The 23,703-nt window shown below is 44.9% G+C and overlaps 1 protein-coding gene and 1 long non-coding RNA gene across 2 annotated transcripts in view; one reads left to right on the top strand and one right to left on the bottom strand.

Annotated features, from left to right (window-relative positions):
* The window catches only part of LOC308257145, a 36,793-nt gene extending 23,437 nt beyond the window's left edge, over positions 1-13,356 (top strand). Inside the window, exon 3 of the long non-coding RNA XR_013961526.1 lies at positions 12,982-13,356. This is a non-coding gene — a long non-coding RNA (uncharacterized lncRNA). The remainder of the gene's footprint in view (positions 1-12,981) is intronic.
* Positions 1-23,703, bottom strand: part of ALPK2 (alpha kinase 2) — a 104,165-nt gene that overhangs the window by 56,785 nt on the left and 23,677 nt on the right. Inside the window, exon 4 of the mRNA XM_080686191.1 lies at positions 5,688-7,146. Coding sequence (XP_080542317.1) covers positions 5,688-7,146 — 1,459 coding nt within the window. The remainder of the gene's footprint in view (positions 1-5,687; positions 7,147-23,703) is intronic.

Genomic DNA, 23,703 nt, shown 5'->3' with positions numbered 1-23,703 from the left:
GGGCATCAGAATGTTTTAAGGTCCCAGGTGGTCCCACATGTAGCCAGGGTTGAGGCCACTCTTTGGGGCTTTTCTAATCTGGGAAAGATCTCATCCCTAGACCAGGGCGTCTGGAACATCAGTCTGCATATGTGTCTCCTATGAATTGGGTTAAAATGCAGATTCTGGGTCAGTGGGACTGAGGAAGGGCCTGGGATTCTGCATTTTGACAAACTGCAGACCACACTGAGTAGCAAGGCTGTAGGAACTAATGATGTTCCATTGATTATTTAACATGAACTGGGTACTATTCCTGCAGTGAACGAGGACATCCAATCATCTTGCAGGTCCAGGCAGTGGCGGTATTTGGCAGGAGAGGTGCATCAGGCTTTGTGATTAAAAACAAATGATTGGCCTACTCCCTGGGTTGGCCATGAGTGGTGCTGACAGGAGATGTGACTGCCAGGTGCTGAGAGATGAGCACTTAAAAACTTCTGCCCTTCCCATCATCAGTAGAGAGCTGGCTTATCAGCCTCCTGGAGACAGTTTTAACAGTTGTTATTTTGGTGGGGACACATTTTATTATGCAAATGAATCCAAGATTTCAGGTTGTGCTGTCCCAGATATGAAAACTATATTGTAAGAAGGTTTGGATTATCTACTTATATTTTTCTAGGCTTAAAAGGTTTTTTGGTGGAGACCTACTATGTACCCTGCTTGTCACTAGCTACCTGGTCATGCAAATTTTCAAGTTGCTGCATACCCTGGTCTTGCACTGCCTGCCTAGCTACTAGGCTGAAGTTAGATTAAACTGACGTTTCCTACCACAGTTATCACATGAACCTACACAGGTGATATGTTTGCATAGATTTAATACACATGTGCACCAAATACAAGTAAAACTGGGGAAATCTGAATAAGATCAGTAGAAACTGTAATTGTCATAGCATCTATTGATCTTATTGGTTGTGATATTATACTACAGCTTTGCACAATGCTACTAATTGGGGGAACCTGGGCAAAGTGTACAGCGAGTGCTCTGTATTATTCCTTACAGCTGCATGAGCATGGACAATTATTTCATAAAAATTTCAACCAAAAAGAGGTATAAAGCCACTTGTAGCCAGCCATCAATATGTCTTCAATATGTGGAGAAAGAACATATGTATTTAGAAAGTAAATAGCCTAGCCGGTTTGGCTCAATGGATAGAGTGTAAGCCCGCAGACTTAAGGGTCCCAGGTTCAGTTCTAATCAAGGGCACATACCTCAGTTGCAGGCTCAATCCCCGGCCCTACTCAGAGCATATGCAGGAAGCAACCAATTGATGTGTCTTTCTCACATCGATTTTTCTCTCTCTGTCTCTCCCCGTCTCTTCCACTCTCTCTAAAAATCAATGGAAAAACATCCTTCGGTGAGGATTAACAACAACAATAACAAAAAAGAGGTAAATAAACAAAGTAAAGAGGATAATACTTATTAAATGTTAACTGCATAATAGGAACTATGCTGAGCATTTTATATGCAAGGCTTCAATCCTCACAACACTATGAAGTATTATTAGTAGAATTAGAATTAGAATTAGAATTAGAATTAGAATTAATTAGAATTAGTATTATTTCTGGTTTTGATGAGGAAACTGGGACTGAGAGAGCTTAAGTATTTTTTCCCAGGGTCACAGAGTCAGAAAGCAGCTGGGCAGGAACCAAATGCAGTTTTGGAGCCCACTACATTATACAAAATATGGGGCCAAGAATCTTTGTTTCTCTGGAGGGAGAAATCATAGGTAGGAATGAGGAAAGCATTTCAGGGGAGGTGCAACTTGAAGGACCCTGCAGGAGCCTGGCCTTGAAGGACCAGAAGAGTCGAGCTAGCAACAAGCCACGCAAGGGCATTTCAGACAAGAAGATGGAAAACACACCATCTGAGAAAATTATTCATTTTCCAGATAAGGAAACCAGTGGGTATGCCTGCGTTGCCTCTCAGAAGTAGATGGAAGCAATATTCTGGAAGGTCTTGAATGCTAAGGCGATATGATAAGATCTTCCTGGATCTGGTTAGCATTGTGAGAATTAAGAGGAACTGATAAGGCCAAGGTTGTATGTGAATCACCAACTTTCACAAGGGAACCCAAGTACAATGTATAGATGCTCTGGCACAAACCGATCCATTCCCAGGACCAAAGCAATGGGAAGCAATTTCCTCTTGGAAAGTGGGTATGTGAAGGGAGCCACGGTCTACACTTACGACAAGAAAGCTATGAAGTGGTTGGGACTGATCATCATAGAATCATACTTGACTATACCTGGAACTTAATCATGTAGCTACTTACTAATTTCTGAGTGCCTATTATGCGGCCAGCACTATTCCAACAGCTTCGAACATATCAATGAGCAAAATGTAGTGACAAAACTCCCTGCCACCATAGAGCTCACTTTCTAGGCTTAGTGCTTATTTCTAATCAGAAAGGCTCTTATCAGAACCTAAGAAGACATTTCCATACTGTACACTTGAGACCCCATATGACCCTAGAGAGAAATGTAAGGCCCTCTGGGGTGAGGCTGGGCAGCTCCACCAAAGGACAGGCACAGCACTTCTGATTTAGGAATGAGGATGATCTTACCCCAGTGTGGCTACAGGGAAACTTAAGATGGGCAGCTTGTCAGGTCTTGCCTCTGAGTTGGATCAGAAAAGTGAGATCAAAACCAAGGTGAAGGATTGGCGGTGTACCCTTGAAGATGATTCCAGTTAACCTGGGGTACCCTCTCTGTTTTCCACTCCCAAACTGGGATTAACTTTGGCATCTTCCATAAAAGTAGAGAAACTGGGGGCTTTCCAATCCTAGCCTGGGTAAGTATTATTTCAAGACAAAGCAGAACAAGATGGCCTTGCATTGTAAAAGCAGGAAAGGAAGATAGGAAGTAAGTATACCTGGAGACCTAGGTGTGGGCAGGAGATGGTCTACAAAATAGGCTTGTGCTTATAACATAGAATTAGAGATATGGAATTTTTTCCAGAATGCTAAAAGCAACATACAGATGAAGAGAAAATACTAAAAGATAAGCTGCTGGTCACTGTCTCTACAAAAGACACCTAAGGTAAGTGAATAAGGCAAGAGCCAAGAGTGGGCAAATTTACTAAGTGTTACCCCCAACTAGGGATCTTTAATCATTGCAAATTTTTAGTTTCCCACAAGCCTCCATGTCTGAGAATACATATTTAAAATCTCTATTGACTTCGTTATGAAAAGATTCATTAATCTTTTGGGGGGACAGTATTTTAAAGTTTGATTTCATTCCCATTGACCCCCTCCCATGCTTTTGTGTCACATTTACAAGAATATTTAGTCATTTGCTGTAACATTTACAAGAATATTTAGTCATTTGCTGTAAACCTGGCTCTATTGCATATGTGTGTTAGAAACACAGACATTTCCTGAAGTTCTACAGTAACCTTTTGCACGGGTAAAAGAATCTGTACTCACTATGCCACTTTTCCTGTGGCAAAATATTCTTGCTTTAGTCAAGGTGAAATAATCGCCACAGATAAAGAAATCCTATTTCGAATTCCAAGCTGCACGGAACTGCTCTTGAATATACAGCTTTCGTTCACATTTCTGGTTGTCCCTGGAGTGAGAACTCAGCTCTGCTACTGGGCACAGGGTGGTGAGAAAGGGCAAGCTTTCTCAGAAATCATGTTCCTGATTCTGAGATAATAGTCGTGCCACAAAACACAGGGGGACCTTGGGCATATAGCTGGCGAGCTGGGTGTGCATTCATGAATGTGTGAGTATGTATGTGTGAATGTGTGAGCGAAAGGCCCATAAGAACTTCAATAGACTCTGGCCTGGAAGCTCAGTTGGTTAGATCATCATCCTGAGATGCCAAGGTTGCGGGTTCAATCCCTGGTCCGGGCATATACAAGAGTCAACCAATGAATGCATAAATGGGTGGAGTAACAAATTAATGTTTCTCTCTCTCTCTAAAAATCAAAAAGTAATAAAATAATTTTTTAAAAAAGAACTTTGACAGAGACAAGAATGTGCACAAGACAGACAACCCTGGCCCCAGAGATGGCCCATTGTGTTAGCTGCATTGCCAGTCAACAAGTGAGCAGGCTGGTCAACATGAGTCTAGATCTCAGAATTTAGTTCAGGCACAAGCTGAAGATGACCAGGGGGGCTCCTTCCCTTAGCTCCTCTCAATTTTGGGCAATTGAGGAGCTAGAAATTGCCCCCCACAGTGAGGGTCTAAAACTTACAGTGTCAAAAGCCCCCTCCCGTCCACTTCCTCCTTCTTGGCTATTTCACATCTCCCCCCAACCTGTAATAATTAATTTGTCCAAAGAAAGGCTCAATATGGGTAAACAACTGTAAAAAAAGCACTTTGCTGAGCCATGAAGAGCATTTTACAAATAGAAAAAGAAATGCTATATTTATTGACATGCAAAAATTAATATTGTAACTGAATTTTGCATTGACATTTGGCCCAACCACCTCCATAAACTTATCTTGGGCATGAATCTGTGGTCATGGGCACGTGCTCAGCAAAGTGGTGGATGTTAAACAACCAAATAGGATAAATCAGCTCTCGTGCAAAAAATAAAGTATAAATGGGGCTTTTGTATGTCAGTTTAGGCAGTAGAACAGAACAATTTGCTCAGTAAAAAAGCTGCCTCAGAGCTGGAGATTTTTAGATTGCCTATCTTATGGCTTGATTGTTAAAAATCAATGTATTAAATTTTTACTTTTTTACAGTGAGTTTAATAAGTTGGAATGCATTTGGGAATATTTTATTTTCTTTGGAGTATATCAAATCTTCTATAAAAACAAGTCTAGGCTCTTATATAAAGATGGGGGAAGGGAAAACACAAGATATAGTAAAAATAATTGATAAATAACTCTTCTTTGGTATTTATTTACGAAGTGAAATCTTGGTCACAGTATAGCATTGGCTCAAAGCCCATTGGAACCCTTTCAAATTAAAGATATTATAAATTCATATATCAAGTACAGCATCATATGTGCATTAATTATCCCCATGAATTTAATTCCATCTCTTTAAAATATACCCCCAAAGCAGTAGCAGGGGGAAATAAATATACTTCCTGGCAGTATTTCCTTAGACTCTTTTATACTTTGTGGTCTAAGCAAAACAAAATAAGGCACACGTCCGATCCAAACATCCCACCAGCACAGCAAAAATCTGCATTGTCTACTCTGTCCAGCATCACTGAGTGAATTCTTCAAGTCCTTCAGACACACTGAAATCTTTCATTTATACTATGAATTCTGATGAAAGCCAGCATTTACCATTTTCAAAGTGCCCCCTCCCAAATGTCTAAAAAGAATGTTTTGTTTTTGTTTTTCTTTTAAAGGCTACACCCAAAATGTGTTTGAAAAACTTTCTGAATCGTGACACTGCTGATAAAGCACATGCAGCAGACGAACTATCGGGTTTCTTTGTCCAGCTGTCCAGAATCCCATTAGTGCCTCTGACTTCTCTCTTCTTTTGCTATAATTAGGATGGCTTAGGGTTTATCTGGGCCTTTTTTCAAAACCAGATTTCCTTCCTCGCAGCAGCAGCTGTCATTCACAAGCACCCTGCTGGTATTGTGGTACAGCAATCAGGAGTGGGATGGGAAGGGAGACACACACACACACACACACACACATCTTTATCTTATGATTTTTTAAAAAGAGGAACCTTACCTGAGGATGATCACTCTGGTCTGTAGCCCAGCTTGTTTCAAAGAGGTCACTAACCTGCACCTCTTCGCCCTCCAAGTTCGGGCTCCCTTCCTGGGGGGGAGCGCCTGGTGGGGTTTGCAGCCTTCTTGCGTCTTGCTCTGCCTGAGGTAGAAGAGCCCCTTCTGCATGGACCTGGGAATTCAGATCGGGAGCTTCCTCTCTGGCATGCGAACTCTCTTTTTTATCACTCTGGGCTAGGGGGTGCTTAGAAGGCTCCTGGGGAGAGAGGTGATTGAGGGTGCCTTCTGCTGCGCTGTCTTTCAGGCGGGGACTCGGCTTCTTGGGTTTTCCCTTCGTGCCTGGTCGCCGTGCCCAGGCAGGTTTCTCTGAGCTCCTCTTGCTCTGTAAATCCTTTTCCCCTACTTTGTTCTCGGGCACAGTCTCCAAACACTGGTTCATCCCTGACTTTTCTAACTCACCAGACAAGCGCTTCACCTCTCTCTGTGTCACTGCTTTATCCATGGTTAGCAGATTGTCGCTGGCGGGTTCCGCTCCTGCTCGGTGGCTGTCTCTGGTTTCTCCTTGAATTCCTGGATAATCATTTTCGGCAGAAGTGGTGGGTCGTTTATATCTCCCCTGCTCTGTCACCGTAGACGTCCCATCCTCGTGAGATCCCAAAGTCAGAGTCATCCCTGTGTGTGGGGCTGGGGGGCTGGGGGTGGAGGCTCGGAGACGCCTTACCCTCACTCCTTGGGATCGTGAGTGATCACCACAGAAGCCTGCGGAGGCCAACATCAGCCCAGTGTTATCTGACACCCGCGGCCCACAACCCATTTCACTGAAGAAAGGCTCATACTCCCCCAGGCAATACTTGCTGAATTCCACCTCTTCGTCATCGCTTTCTAATAAAAAAGCACACTCAGTCCCCTCCAGGTGCCTTTGCCAAACTGCATTAGAGTAATCCGTCATAACGTCGGAACATTCCAGATACTCCAGGTCATCATCTGAAAACTCCTCCGTGTAGGTTAGGGTTATCTCTGGGCAAAGTTCATAGTCGCTCTCAGAGTCTGTGCTGGAAACCGGTGGGCTGACCTGCTCGTCAACAGTGGCCCTGTCACCTGGGTAGATGGATGTGGCTGCCTCTGACAGCGGTAGGCTGGCGCTAATGTACTTCTGTGCCTTGGGATTTTGATGGCTAGAGTGTAGGTCTTCATCATTGTTTAAGGTGCCATCCATAAACTTTGATAATTTGGACTGCACTGTCCCGAGACGGTATACATCCTCATCAGTTCGACTTGGGCTTTTCTGCTCATGTGTTTGTGTCTCACATTTTCCACCTGTGTCTCCATCATCTTGTGGGTTAGAGGTGAGTTGTGTACTCTTCGACGCACACTCGACTTCAATAGAAGCAGAACAGCAGATCATTCCATCACTGTTTTTAGCAGAAATCTGGTAAATAGCAGCATCACTTTGGGTGCAGCTAGAGTGAAGAAAGCAGACAGGTCAGTTACCACGGGTGGACGTGCATGCCGGCATTTCTCCCATGGAGGCACACAGGACATAGACATGATCTTCACTGCACACTCAGGGACACCTGTGGTCTCCCTGGTAAAGGGTTTGTGGTCAGAGGCAGCTGGCTTCTGAGCTCCATCTGCCCTGGTTCTGCTAAGAACCCCGTGAAGCTCAGCATTTTCCCTGAAGACTTCCCACAGCCTTACCCCAAATTGAAAAGGCTGCGAATTACTTAGATGAATGGGGAGATGTTGTATATTCTAGTCTCTTCTCTTTTATTTTAAGCCTTGTTTACAGTATGGGACTTTGTAAAAGCAATACTTTCTGGAGTGAGACATTGTATACAAGTAACTGAAGTCTTCTACCTCATACAGTAGAACTGTGTAAGCAATGACTCTTTAAGACCATGCGAAGAAGGCCTGCTTCTTACCAGGAGACTATAAAGATAACACCATAGCAGGATCATGTGCATGAGGAATAGTGCTATTTCCTCTTGAATTAACCTGATTATTAGATCCAAACCACAGCCAGGGAGACTCTCTGGGTGGAAACCCCTGTCCATGTGCCACCTGACTTACGTAAACCAAGCACAGTGTTCCACTTTGGCCCAGCAGGGAAGGGACTGAATCCTGGATCATGCCAAGCCTGCTCTCCCTTTATTGCCTGGAGTCACATGGAGCCTAGAGTCTGACATGCTTTGCTGACCTTTTCCACTAGAATCCTCCTCCAGGCTCTGCAGTCCCAATAAAAACTTGTTTCACTTGCTTTATAATTTGCATTCTCATTGATCTTGTTTGACATCAGGGTAATTGTAACATTGCAGATCTCACTCTGTTTATTATCCAGCTAAGAAGTCAACCACATTCAGAAGGCAGGAGCTGGGAGTCTGGCTGGGCCTTAGAGGCGGTGCTTAGACGTTTACTGACTGATCTGTGTAAAATGTGCACAAATGTCTAACCCAGAAGGTCAGTGTTAGACACACACAGCTATGGCCCATCGTCTTCCTTATTCTTCTTCCTCGTTGGAGGGGCCCCTTTGTCTCCCTGAGCTCACATGTGCTCATAAGCCCTCAAACGTTGGATGCCAGCTCACAAAGTCCTCATTTTCGGAAATCACAGACTAATTCTACTTTTGTTCACAGGTTGTTTTGTTGATAACTTGGTTCCCAAGTAGAAGCCACTCAGGGGTGGCTGGAATTGGCCACCCCTGACCCATAACTAATATCTGACTTTGCTTGGGGAGACTGAAATTTAGGGCAACTTTCTGGGGAAAACAGTACTTGCTTCTGTCTATTTTATAAGGTTATTCTGAGGTTCAAAAGAGAAAATCAGCCCTGGTCCATACTGCTCAGTGGTAAGAGCTCCACCCATGCACCAAAGGGTCACAGGTTCGATTCCGGTCAAGGGCACATACCTGGGTTGCAGGTTCTATCCCCCAGCCCTGGTCAGAGCACGTGCAGGAACGGATCGATATGTCTCTCTCACATTGGTGTTTCCCTCTCTCTCCCTTCCCCCACCCCACCTTTCCACTCTCTAAAAATCGATGGAAAAATATCCTCAGGTAAGGATTAACCAAAAAGAGAGAGAGAGAGAAAATCAATGTGAAAGGGCTTTGCACAGCAGAAACTTTATGCCATATGTATTCTATAAGAATGTGGATAGAGTTATTAGCTAACCCAACTTTGGTAATCATATTACAATCTATATATATAAAGCTTAATATGCTAAGTGTCCAACTGATCAGTGGACCATTGGGTCGACCACTCGACCAGTTGCTATGACACACACTGACCACCAGGGGGCAGACGCTCTGACCAGTAGGTTAGCTTGCTGCTGGGGTCTGGCCAATTTTTCTCTCTGCCAGAAAAACCATCTTCCCTAAAGGTACCATGACTTGCATGGAAAAAAAAAAGAAAAAAAGACAGAAGAGAAGAAAATAAGGCCAAGAGGCACAACGGGCCAGGTAAGAAATCAGTAAAGGAAGGGAACAAAGATTGCTCTCAAGAATTAAGAAGGGAAAACAAAAGGAATTTTAGAGAAATAATTTGGTTAAATATATTTAACTTCTGAATGACTAAATGGATGGGAGAATGTTCTGATTTAGTAATGAATGATTTTATGGAACATGTGTTTAGCTGATATAAGACTTACAAGTCATCCTAAGTACAGTAAAGAGGAATGGGAACTGGATTAAGTATAATTAACTTCTCACTGGTTAATGAATGCCTTTTTAAGAGTTACGGTTTGTGGTTGACGTGTCCTGGATAATGAACTCTAAGCACCTTAAAGAGGAGGGGGAGGAAATAGGACATGGAACCAACATTCCTTGGAAGCCTCCTCTCTGTTCCACCCTGTGCTAGCTGCTTCCTGGCTGCAAAACGCAGGCTCAAGGAGCTGAGTAATTCCCCCAAATGGACAAAGCTAGTAAGTGGTAGCGCTAGCATAGGAAGCCGGAGCTTTCCAACCCTGGAGCGTGGCACTGTGTGTCCTGTTAGAAAACTAGCATCAGAGAGGGTAAATGACAGAGTTTAGAGAGATTGTTTTTGCAAATATAGTGTTCCTGTCCTAAGTTTTTATCTTGATTGGTCAACTGACAAACTTGTGTCAAATTATGTCCTGGTGCCTGGTATGTTGAGAGCTGAGGAAGAGTCCAGGAGATGTGTGAGACATCATGTCCAGTCCTAAAACACTACAACTCCGCTGGGGGGGATAATATGGATTTCTCAGAGAACCTTGCAGGTCGGTCCTGTGCTAAGTTGAGTGATACAAACTGGAAGAGCCAGGGAGCCCAAAGAAGAGACTTCAGAGGTAGCAGCTGAAATGGTGTGAATAGGGTTGGTGTTTAGAATCTTTGCACGATGCTGGCAGAGAGACCTGCGTGACCCAAAGTGATCTGACAGGAATGCAGAACCATCCAGGAAGAAATTCCCTGAACAATTAAACGAGGTCTCTCCTTAGTGTCTTTCCTTTTGGCTGCAGGAAGCAGCAGCATTCCTCCAGCTTGCTGTGAAAGTCTGGCTTGGATATTCTAGGTTCTTTCTGAAGTAATCACTTCCATATTAAAGGAAAAGAGCCCCATGCAACCTTAAGTGGGTGGATCTTCTGAGCTTGAACCTCCTGGATTGGTCTAAACCACAGGTTCTCAAACATTTTGGCAGTAGGACCCTTTAGACTCTCAAAAATCATTGAGAACTCCACAGAATATTTGTTTATAGGCATTATATCTATCAATATTTCCCATACTAACACTGAGAAAAATTGAAAACATTTATTTATTCACTTAAAAATAACAAAATTAGGCCCTGGCTGGTTTGGATAGAGCATCGGCCTGCAGACTGAAGGGTCTTGGGTTTGATTCTGATCAAGGGCATGTACTTCTGATGAAGGATGCAAATATTCCAAATTTCTAGTTAGGTGAATAATACAAATATTAATTTATCATAATGATGCAGTCAATTCTGTGTTAAGTTGCATGGTAGAAGCAGAAGGGTAAGGACATCAGCAAAATGGCAGAGTAAGGACTTCTGGAATTATTCTCTTCCATAAAAGCAACAAGAACACTATCTGAGTCAACTTTTTCAAAACTCTGAAAATTGCCCTGCTGGTGTGGCTCAGTGTTTGAGCATTGACCTGTGAACCAGGAGGATGCGGTTCGATTCCCTGTCAGGGCACATGCCCAGGTTGCAGGCTCGATCCCCAGTGTGGGGCATTCAAGAGGCAGCCAATCAATGATTCTCTCTCATCATTGATGTTTCTATCTCTCTCTTCCTCTCCCTTCCTCTCTGGAATCAATAAAAACATATTTTTTTAAAAGCTCTGAAAATTAACCACAGGTAATCTGAGGAGCATTTATTCAAGAGGAGGCAGAATAGGGTTGGAACAATTCCAAAGCCCCATCACCCTCTTAGCAACTTTTAGATACTCAATAGAGTATTGTTAAAAACAGTCCCCATGCTGTACACTACATCCCCAAACTGATTTACTTTATAACTGTGGTGATCACTTCACAACATATATGAATATCAAATCATTATGTTGTACACCTGAAACTACTATAATGTTACATGTCAATTATATCTAAAATTTTTCAAGCTATTATTGCAGTTCCTTTTTTAAACTAGGGTCTTTTCGTTTTTTAACATATTCTTCTGTCTCTCCTCTCTTTCTGGGACTCTCATTATGCATAGATTATAAGCTTAAAAGCCTCTAAGACTCTGTCCACTTTTCTCCATTCTTTTTCTTCCCGTTTCTAAGACTGGATAATCTTGATTGATCATCTTCAAGTTTAATGAGCCTTTATTGTCTGCTCAAATGTTTGCCAAACACCCAGGGCTGAATAACAATTGTTTGTCCATTGTTCTTTTAAGTAAAAACTGCACTCCATGGGAAAAAAAGTGGCTAGTTTAGCTTGCAACTCAACCAAGCAGGTTGTTTTCCTCAAGATGACCATCATCTCAAGGAAATCCAGCACAGTTCCATTTCATTACACTGAGTGTTAAAAGGGCTCTTACTAAATTGTAGCAATTTGATAAAATTAGCTATTTTTACTGATGCATCAAGGATATTATTAAGTGAAATTTTTTGGGTTGTGATTTGTTTTCAACTGTGACTGTTAAAGAACTGTATTATAACTAGCATAGTTTGAGACCACAAACTATATATAGCATTAGATTCATGCTAAGACACCAACAGTTTTACCATCTGTGTACATGTCAACACAGGTAAAAAGGCAAATGATGTTTCAGTACTTTTGAGATAAGTGGACCCCTCTGAAAGGGCTTTAGGGATCCCCTCTGTGCCCAAGGACCACACTTTGAGAACAACTGATTAGAGCTATTCATGAGGGGAAGATGTAAAATGCTCTCGGCATTCTCTCACAGCATAACCCCTGGCAGAGAAGTGATGCTGGACTATGGAAGATGGGCACTAGCAGGGAAGGCTGAGTATTTTGCTGAGATAGTCATTTATGTGCTCTCTTAGGCAGATGACTTAATCTCTTTGGGCTTTAATTTCATGATTTAGAAATAAAAAGACCTATATCTGGGTTACACCCTCCAGAGATTCTTATTTGATGCTCAATATATGAGCTTATGTGACTTAATTGTGGGCAGGAGGAGGTTGGTTCCATCAATGATGAGGGTGAAGGGGGGCGGGCCACTGATCCTAAAAGTCCCTCGGGATCCTGCCAACTTAGGATGGTTTTGTGCCGTGGGAATAAGGGTTACAAATGTGGGTGAGAATGAAGAACACAGGGGAAATATCCACAGGACTAATAACCCTATAAAATAGGAATAGGAAGACAAGGGGCTGGGGAACAGAATGTAACAAGTACAAAAAGAAGGTAAGGAATCATTTTTTGCCTCTAGCTACTAGAGCAATAAACCTATGAAAATGGATAGCCTTCTAAATCTCTACAATTCAATCATCATCATTATAGTACCCTACAGTATTGTGTTTTCACATGTGTTATTTCATCCATCTATTTATTTCAATTACTAGAGGCCTGATGCATGAAATTTGTGCAAGGGGCTCGGCCCTCACAGCCCCAGCTTCGTCCGGAAGGTTGTCCAGACGGCCGTTCTGCTGTTTGGTCTAATTAGCATATTAGCTCTTTATTATATAGGATCATTATCATCATCATCAGTATAGTACCCTAATGGTGTTGTGTTTTCAGATGCATTATTTTATCCATCTATTTATTCACAATTCCACTGGCACAAGTAAAATAAAATCAGTTACTCCTATGTGAATTGAAAGGTGGATTTCCCAGCTCATGTTTCTGTTCTTCCTTTTGTCTCCTGAAGGCCATTTCTCTACTCCTCAGAAAACTCTCCCAACAATATTAAAATTGCTGAAACTCAACCTGCAATGTGACCAGGCTCCCTGAAAATGGAGTTCATAGGAGAGGAAGTTGAAACTATTGACTAGAGTTAAGACTTGGAATCATCTCTGGATTTCAGATAGTATTCGATTTTATTATGTATTCCACTTCCCAGTGGGAGAAAGCAATATCTGGGGAGGGAATGTCTGCAGTCTGCATCCATGCGACCAGGAATGCAGGGGTGAAGAGGACTCTGGAGTTCCCCCCCATCCTCCTCACCCCCATGTGGCTGTGAATGTTCTGAGCCTGGCAGCAGGGAGGGGGGAGAGGGCTTGGCTCAATAAATGCTTACATGATGACATCCATGTCCTTGCCGCAGCCATAGCACCAAGTGAAGGTCAATCTCTTCTTACACTAAGTGTCTGTATTTTATTATTTGCCCAACTGCTATCAACTTTATTAATTGAATTATTCAGAATAACTAAAAGAATAAGAAAGGCTTAGGTTTTTCAGGCCCCAACACTTTGTTGTGTACAGAGATGGAAGAATTCTTATGCTAGAAACAAAGAATTTCTTGAGCATATTGTCTACAAACAGCTAGATACATTTCAAAACTGGTAAGAAGATTCCTCATACATTTATCAATGTATTCAATTGGTTAATCAATAAAACAGATTTATTGACCCACACATCTGAAGAGCTGAATAGGTCCCTGAGCTGTGCCGCTACTGGGCCTGTCTGCCTCTCACCCTCTCTGTGCCCTTCCCTGGGCCCTTCCCTGTTCTGCTCTGTATCAGGGGGCTGGCCCCTTCATGCCACATCTCCGTGGCTCCCAGGACCACTGGCTTCCTGCTGCATTTGACCAAAGAGATGCAGGCGTGGGAGGGTGGAAGAAGGGGAAGCCAGCCTCAGGTGACATTTCTAATAGGCTCCGCCTCTACAGTAGCTTGAGGTCCCACAGGACAGGCCCACCAGGGTTCTAGCTTCTGCCCATGACCTGTGACCTAGAACTAGTAGTCTTGCTGTGCTCTTGATCCCTGCAACCCAGGAGGTGGTATCCCTACTGATGCTAACCACGAGGTGATCTCACTGCCCCCCCCCACCCCCATGTTTGGTTCAGTCACCTATCTAACCCTGCACTCAATGCTTGAAAGGAGCTTTTGTCTTCCTGGTTAGACCCTGGCTGATACAGAGAGGATTTATTTTACAGAGGTTGGAACCGAGGCCCCAAGAAGATATGACTGTCTTAAGTTATATGGATAAAAAAATATTACAAGAAAGGTCTACCATATGGAAGGCGCTGTGTTGGCCACTGAGTAGAGGAGAATGATATGAAATCTCTGGGCCCTTCCTCAGAAACGCCCCACCCAATAAGGGAAACGTATCAGTGTACAAACAGCTTCAATACAGGGTGGTACGTGCTCAGTGCTGGTAAAGTCAGACCCGTATAGGAGATTCAGAGAATGGAATGCCAGGCGTGAGGGAAGGTTTCCTGGGACCGGAGAAGCTCAAGCCAGCCTAGGAAATCCGCAGTAGGATTTGGGTAGAAAAGATGGCATGTGCCTGGGGTTGGAGATGGGGCTGCTCATTCCCAGCAGAAGCAATAGCCAGGCCCTCACAGGAAATTATAGACCACTCTTTTTTGGAACCTGGGGGAGTGGTGAGCTGAAAGATAGGCCAACTTGCATGATTTACTGTCTACACCGGATCCCAGAGAGTGAGAAGAGATGCGACTAATTCTTACACCAAGACCACAGGCCGAAACTGTGGCCATGCCAGGAAAACTGAGGCTGGTCACCAGGAGGTGGGCAGGGCTCAGATCATGGAAAATTTTCCACCCCAGAGTTGGGGGGTTGGACCTCAGGCTCCAGGCCACTGGGAAGCAGGTCAGAGCAGCCATGGAGGGAGGAATGGAAATCCTTCTGTGAGATGCTGGCCACATGTGCACAGTGTACGGGGCAGCTGACATGGCCTGTGGCCACTGGTTGAGCATGACTACCCCATTCTCCCACACATCCTGTGGGACCTACAGCACACTGTGTGGGGCTTGGGAAGGGAGACAAGAAATTGGTGATGTAAGATCTGGTTCTTTTCCTAGTGGGACTGCTGATTTGGCCATTGAATTCCAAAAGGCACATTTGAGGCAGTGAGTGCTTCTCTGGCAAGCAGGGGAGGTCAAGGTGGCCTGGATCTTCCGGGAATGAAGCCAGGAGCTTAGAACTTGAGCCCAGCAGGGAAGGATTAAACTCTGGCCGGGTGGGGAGAAGGGGAGGCCATCCCGGGCTGATGTACCAGAGTTGGAAACAGCAGGTCATGCGTGAGGAACAGTCAAGCAATGAGCTGGCATCGGGAATCACAGAAGGTAGAGCTGGTAGGTGAGGGTTCTGGAGGATAGGGGCTCTGGTCTGCAAGGCACAGAGTTCTGCTCAGGAGCTTGGCAAGTGAGTCAACGACAGGGGACAGTCTACTTTTCTTCTTGACCCAAGTGCAATTCTGAGAAGCTCAGAGAGGCAGATTGCAAAGCCAGTGTTGCATAATGGTTAAGGGACAGAGGTAGCAGCAAGCCAACCTGGGTTCACATGCTGCCCATCCACTGTATGACACTGGGCAAGCTACTAAACAGCTCAGGACAAGAACTATACCTACACCAGAGGTGACATGAGGATTAGGGGAGTTAATTCCTATAAAATGCTTAAAGCAGGGCCTGGCACTAAATCAGTAGTTCTCAGCCCTGGCTGAACGTTAGACTCACTGATGTGCTTTTAAAAATTGCCAAAGGGTTTTCAGGGCAGTGGAACTGCTTTGTATAGGACTACATGGTGGATCCATGTCATAATACATTGGTCCAAACCCATAGATGGACAACACCAAGAGTGAACCCTGGTGTAAACCATGGACTTTGGGTGATCGTGATGTGTCAATGGAGTTTCACCCATATAACCATGTCCCAGTCTGGTGGGGGATATTGATAGTGGGAAAGTCTGTGGGTGTTGGGGGGGAGATGGGGGTTGTACGGAAACTCTGTACTTTCTGCTCAATTTTGCTGAGAACCTAAAACTGTTCTAAAAATAAAGTCTATTTAAAAAGGGAAAAATACCAGTGCCAGGGCCCCACCAAAAAAAGCAATTAAGCAGCATGTTGGGGTGAAGGGCTTCGCCAGGGGTATTTTCTAATGGCCAGCCAGAGCTTGAAGCACTGAGCTAAATGAATGTCAGCTCTTGCGTGCAGCAAAGGAGGTAGGCACTGGGGACATGATGTTAGAGCAAAGATCTTTGCCTGGGCATACATGGGAAGTGGTTTCCTGATTCTATTTTGGTACAAAAGCGCGGAGCTTTTGACAGCTTTTTGAGCCTCTGGGCACAATGCAAGCTGACCAGACTTTTTTTTTTTAAAAGAAGAAATGAGCAAATTGACTTCAGAAAAGAAAAAAATTATTTGGCATTACAGACAACTGACCCCTCTTATCAAAAGAAAACTCAAGGGTAGCTGGAAACAGTCGCCACCCGCACCCCCTCCTCCCAATAGGCCACCAAGCTAGCAGAGTGTCCCAGAACGTCCAGGGACATTGTAACAGTGGACAAGCTCCTGGATTAAATTGTAAAGTATCTGTGACAGACATGGCATCTGGAAAGTAAGACAGAGAACAATGCACCACTAGACACTGGCCCAGAGGACCCAGCGCTCTCTTGTAAAAGCAAGCTTAGAATTCTGAAGGACTGATACTGCTAATTCATCAAATACCAAAACCAAACCAAACCGAATTAAACCTGCTTCTCCTCTCAAAAAATCCTAGGAGCAGAGATTCTCATGCATTAATGTGATCAAGAACCAACTGGGATCTCGTTAAAACTGAGAATCTGATTGTCTAGATCAGAATGGGAGTGGGAGTCTGACATTCTAACAAATTCCCCAGGGGATGGGATGTTGCTGGTCTACATCAGCTTCAAGTGGTGAGACCCAGTTGCTTCCAGATCTTTGACTCCAAGGGTCTCTGAAGAGGGAAAGACTCCTTAAATTCTCAGAAAAACATCAGCTGTCATTTGACTTGCTGCTCAATCTGAGCTGAGTTCCCAGTCCATGCCTGACACTCTCACCCCACATGCAGCTCTGTGAGTACTCTATTTGGCTTTGCTTTTTTCTTAAAACACTAATTGCTGGACCAGGCAGAGGGAATGCACAAAACCAGACCCAAGGTCTTCTCTCTCCAAAGTCACCTGAGAGATGGGTCAAGGAAGAGCCCGTCACAATTTAATGCTTCTCTCTGCCTGCTGCTCTGTCCTCAGAGCCTTGTGCTGGCTGTGTCCCTCTGTGTCATCTTCACCAGGCCACCTCATTCTGCCTCTGCCCAGCTCCCATCTCCTGGTGCCCCCTGGATGAGTGGGCATGGTCACTAGCAGTGTGACTGGAAAGCAGGGAGCCAGCCCAGTGACTGGAGGAGCAGCCCCACGTTGGGGGGAAGCTGCTCAGGGCTGGCAAGGAGGAAGAATGCCCTGTGCTGGAGCAGCCGCCCAGGGAGTAGGAATGACAAGGACAGAAAGGGGGGAGAGGGGACATAGTGACTAGAAGCTCACACTCCCTGGAGCTCAGTGGGTGACCCTGTGGCCTTCTCTGACAGCTCCTGTGGGGGACTGTTTAACATTTCCTGACTTTACAATCCCCTCCAATGGTGTAGCCTCTGTAGTGCCACTAGGCTGACCACTGTCATTCAAATCATGTCCCCAGGCTCAGATGGCTGCCCATGGAACGACTCTGCAGGAAAAAGTTGTCTGTGGCCCTCTTAGGGTCCCTGCTGGGTCTGAAAAGTAAACTGACAAGGACAGATTAGCAGGAGAAAAGCAGACACATTTTGACTTTGTCCATGTGCATGGGAGCCTTCACAAGAGAACGAAGACCCAAAGAAGTGGCAAGAGCAGGCAGCTTTTATTTTTATATCTTTTAGACAAAGAAACAATCAATGTGTAGAGAACTGACAATAGGGTTTGGGCTGGAGGAAGTAAATGGTGAAGACATAACTAGGAAGATAAGGATTGGTTTAACAAAGTTTGTGTGTATGAATTTATTGTCCCAAATTCCTCGTCTCTGGTGGAAAGAATGTCTTCCCTCCCTGGGAGATTCATGGCCTGTTTCAGGAAAGAAAGACCAGGGTGGGGAGGGCAGAGTGACCTGCCTGCTTCGGCCATTTTTAAAGAATCTTCAACCAATGATATTTAATATGCCAAGATGCCATATTTTGGGATAGCATGTCCTGAATCCTATCAGCCTTTCCTCTCCCTGCAGGGCAAGAAGAATGTAATGAAAGCACTGAACGCTGCATAATTAATTCTTCCCACAAATCTCTAGTGAATGCCTGCTGAGAGACAGGCCCTGAGCTGGGCGCTGGACGCACAACAGGGAACAGATCAGACAAGTCTCTGCTTTGATGGAACTTACATTCCAGTTGGGAGAGACTCACAATAAAAACAATAAATACACATCATGACCGGAAACAACCCAAGTGTCCATCAATGGGTGAATGGAGTAACAAATTCTTGGCATGTCCAAACGATGAAACACTGAAACACTGCTCAACAATACTACTACAACAAACAACACACATGATTCTTGAGGTAATTATGTGGCGTGAAAGATGCCAGCTACAAAGCAGCACATTGTCTTTGGTTGCATTTATATAAAGTTCTAGAAAAGACTAGAACAATCTAGAAACTAGTCTCCAGGGACCAAAAGCAAAGTGGTTATTGTGTGAGGATGGTGGGCAGACAGGGGTAGGAAAGCAGATTGCAAAGGGGCATTGAGGGTAATATTTATGTTCTCTGTCTTGATGGTGGTGATGGCTTCATGGGTGTGTGCATGTGTCAAAGCTTAACCAAACTAACTGAGCACTTTAAATGTGTACAGTTCATTGTATGTCAATTATTCCTACATAAAGCTGTTAAATATGTGTATATACACATACATACACACACACACACAATGTCATGTGCTATGTGAAAAATATAGCAAGATAAGGAAGGAAGGACATGCTGGGGGCAGGTGGGGCTATTTTATTTTGTTTCTTTTAATATATTTTATTGATTTTTTACAGAGAGGGAGAGGGATAGAGAGTTAGAAACATCAATGGGCTGCCTCCTGCACACCCCCTACTGGGGATGTGCCCGCAACCAAGGTGCATGCCTTTGACCGGAATCGAACCTGGGACCCTTCAGTTTGTAGGCCGACGCTCTATCCACTGAGCCAAACTGATTAGGGCAGGTGGGGCTATTTTAGATGGCTGGTCAAAAAGGGCTCAGTTACCAGGTGATTTTCAGCAGAAATCTGAAGGAAGTAAGAGAACGAGCTATGGACTATCGGGAGCAGCGATTGCCAACCTTTTGGACCTCATGGACCACTGTTGGCGACCGCTGATCTAGAGAAAGAACATTCCAGGTAGCAGGAAGAGCATGGGCAAAGGCCCTGAGGCAGCACACTACTAGGCCTGATTAAGACCTTTGAGCTCTGTAATGGCTCAGAGCTGAGCTAATGATTCAAGATCTGTTCTAAATAATTGTCCAAAGCTTCAGGTACAGTCTTGCATCTGCCCTGTCTACCAGGTAGAGTCCAGGTCTTTGGCCTGAGCCTGGCTTCTCAGCACCTACTAGTATAAAAGCAGCGGCCACACTAACCCAGCTCTGGAATCCACACGAAGATTCTCATTCAAGAATTCGAAGATCTATTTGGGCTATCTTCTCTGAAATGGGCAGGCAGCCTGATTCCACTTTCAAACTCTTATGACCAAGAGTGACTGTATCTAACAAAACACAGAAGACCTCTGTAAAAAGAGTTGACATTTACTTAGCATTTGCTGAGTGCCAGGCACTGTTCAAAAACCTTCTGTGTATTTAATCTTCACCCAAACCTGCCAAGTAGATACTATTAATATTCCCAGTTTATAGATATAAAATAGAGGCTAATAGAGGATAAAAAAAAACAACATGCCTGAATAAGAAGTAGGGCCAAGACTTGAACCCAGGCAGTATGACTCTAAAGCCAGCCCTCTTAACTATCCATATATAACCCCACAGAGGGCTGCAACATCTCTGATTCTTAACCATTGGGGCTCTACGAACACCTTCCATATTTGAGGCAATCCTATGGACTGAATTGTGTTCACCTAAAATTTGTATGTTCAAGCCAAAACATAACCCTCAATATGATGGTATCTAGAAATGGGGACTTTGAGAAGAATTGGGTTTAAGTGAAGTCATGAGGGTGGGGTCCTCATAAAGGAATTTAGTGGCCTTTTATAAAAAGAGATACCAGAACTGGCTGGCTCGGTCTGGCCCTCTCTCCCTTTCTCCTTCCCTTCCTCCCTCTCTCTCTGCCATGTGAGGATACAGCAAGAAGACAGTTGTCTGTAAGCCTGGAAGAGGGCTCTTACCAGAACCCCACAATGCTGGTACTCTGATCTCAGACTTCCAGCCTCGAGAATTGTGAGAAATAGATGTGTGTTCTTTAAGCCCTCAAGTCTGTGGTATTTGTGAGCTGGCTAATACAGGCAGGGTCCTGGTCAGGGGTTGAGCCCTTTCTTGGGTTCATCTGGGGCTCAGGTGTGGTCTGCAGGAGGTCTGGGCTGGATCCACAGCATTGGCCTTCCCCACCCATGTATGGGATCGATGTCTCAGTAGCTGGGGAGTTGAGTGTGCTAAGACTGGCTCAACCTTGTAATTTTCTGAAAAAGGCAACTGTACTTCCATTTTGGAGAGGGTAAGCCAGGCAATCAGAAGGGATAGAGTCTGGAGGCAGGTGGGAGGAGGCATGGGGTCCAAGACAAACAGCAATTCGCAGAGAACACTGCTATAGAGCAATGGGAGGATGGAGGAGAGAGACAGGGGCAGGAGGGCTTGCGGGCGAGGGGGCAAAGGTGGAAGGGAATTTCATGGGAGGCCCTCAGCTAAGTACACGACATGCAGAAAATAGGGCTGGCTGGTCAGGACAAAGACACATGTTCCCAAAACAAACCTTGTTCTTGGTCCTGCGGCCCCTGCCTCCTCTCCTCGGAGTTAAAGCAAAGCCCTTCCGTGGACTCACAGGCCTGATTTGGTTTCAGCTCTGTCCCTTACCTACTGTCTGCCTTTGTCAAGTAACCTCTTTATGATATTCACCTTTACGAGGGAGTAGGTCAAATGATCGCTAATGTCAATGCTGGGATGACTGTGTCAGCGAGACTCCCATCTGTCAGTCCTCAGAAATGTCGGCCCATGGTGCAGTGATTCCAAAGACTGAACCCCAGTTGGCCCCAAAACTGGTCTGCCCTGAGTCCTCAGAGGGTGTAGATGGAGTGGCATTTTCAGTGACATTCACTGCATGTCCAGTTTCCAATGGTCCATTCACCTTTCTCTAGCTGTCCCAAGGCCTTGGGAGGGGCTCCCAGATCAACCTGTCACCTGCCCCCAAACTCACATTGATTTGCCCTGCGTGTTAGCAACCAGTGGGAGTTACCCCCGAAGTCCCATCGCTAGAAAAGGCTGAGGGAGGAAAAGCTGAGCATCCCATGGCATCTCGGGAACCAGTCACTCCTCTGGGATACTTACTACCAAAGTCAGAACCGGAATGTGATGACAGGTGGTGGATTCTGGCACGAACCTGTCGCTCTGGGAATAAATGGCAATCTCTCGTCAGACCCTCAGGACTCATTCAAGAAATGCTCCGGGCTGGTCTGAGGAGTGGCCAGGATGCAGCCTGTGGTGTCCATTCAGGAAAAATGATGCCTCCTAGGCTCTGTGCTGGGAAGCTCTGCCACTCATCCTTAAGGCTCATTACACCTACTTAAGCTCACAGGAACACCAAGTTCACAAAACGCTCTCCAGCCTTGGATGAAATGCCAACACACAGCAAGATTCAGTCATCTTTATTTCTACCCAGTGATTCCTTGATCCAACACGTTAATTATATTTTATCTTCCAAGAGGGACATAGCAAAGAAGGAGAATGTTGCCAAACTAAGCTACCTTCCTTACCTCCAAATAGTCCTATTTCTAATCAGTTACGTGCAAAACAATATTATTTATAGAGTATTCTAAATCCTTTGCCTATGTTAGCTTAATCCCCACACCATCCCTATAAAGTGGATACTATCATTATCCCCATTTTGCAGATGAGGAAACTGAGACACAGAGAGGTTAAGTGACTTGCCCAAGATGATACAGCACATAAAAGGTAAATTTGGGATTTAAATCCAGACAACTTGGCTTCAGATCCTTGCTCTCACTGGCAGAAAAAACCTCCTGTCCTTTATAAGTGAACTTGATGGTGACAGTTCTACCTTTAGCAAGAATTGGAGGTATGGGGAGAGGATCCAAGATGGCGGCGCAGGTAAACACCTAAACTGCTGCCTCGCACAACAATTTCAAAACTACAACTAAAAGACAGAACGTCTATCACCCAGAACCAAGGGGAAGTTGGCTGAGTGGAAGTTCTACAACTAGAAGGAAAGAGCAAATAGCATTGAGGGGTGCACAAGCGCGGAAAAGCTGAGGTACGGAGACGTGCGAATAGAGAGCGCTGCTGTTTTCAACCCGAAGGGAGATAAGCTCCCGATTACTCCGAACTCCAGTTTCTGGGGAGATGCGGGGGACCCAAACTCCTACGGGGAGAAGCTGGACTGTCTGCCATGGGGTCGGAAAGTGAGGGTGGCTTGCTTGCAGGGCTGCGTGCAGGAATAATTGTTTACTGTGCTGGGGCGCGGGACGCAGGGACACGGTGGGAGATGCAGAGCCCACTTCTGGCAGCCATCGCTGTTTGCCACGCCCTAGCCTAGTGACGCCCCGAGACCCCGCCCCGCACAACCTACAAACCCACCCAAGCTCCAAGCAGCGGCTTTAGCATATGAATGGTCCGCCCTATCGCAGCTTAACCTAGCAAACTTGCAGCCTGGGTCAGATAGCTCCAAAACCTCCAAACCCCAAGCAAAGAGGAGAAAACTGTAGTTCTCCCTGTAGCTCCTGCTGGGTGGCCTCAGACAGTAGCTGACCTGCACCCTATTGGAGATCCAGAAGCCAGTGTACCTAGTGGTCAGTGTGAGACACCAGATTTCAACTCCTCACATCCATTAAGTGACACATTCAAGAGGCAGACTCAGTGAGCACCAAAGCCCCACTGAAACAAGTCCTGCACCATAAGCGTGTCTCCAGCACAGCAGTTCTTCCATTATAGACACAGCGGGTCCTCACAGCCAATTGGCCTGGAGGTCAATTCCTCCCAGTGTACCAACAGCAATCAAGGCTTAACTACACCAAGACTTTGCACTCAGCCCACAAAGGGGTGTACCAAAGGCATCCACCTCAGGTGATTGGGGAGGCTGAGCTACTGGCCCCTATAGGTCACCTACCACACAAAGCCACTCCATCAACACAAGGAAGCAGCAAAATGTGGAGACAAAGAAACATGTCACGAATGAGAGAAATGGAGGAAAGCAAACTACTGGACGACATAGAGTTCAGAACCACATTTATAAGGTTACTCAAGAATCTTCTAAAAACCGCTGAGGAACTTAGTGAGACCTTTAAGGATCTTAATGAGAATGCCAAAAAAATGGAAAAGGACCAGTCAGAAATTAAGCATACACTGTCTGAAATAAAGAATATACAGAAACTCAACTGTAGATCAACGTACCCCAAGAATCAAACCAAAGATCTGAAATATGAGGAAACAAAAAACACCCAACCAGAAAA

The sequence above is a fragment of the Plecotus auritus genome, assembly GCF_963455305.1.
Source record: "Plecotus auritus genome assembly, chromosome: 8".
NCBI classification, from domain to species: Eukaryota; Metazoa; Chordata; class Mammalia; order Chiroptera; family Vespertilionidae; genus Plecotus; species Plecotus auritus.
This window is presented reverse-complemented; position numbering and strand designations above follow the sequence as displayed.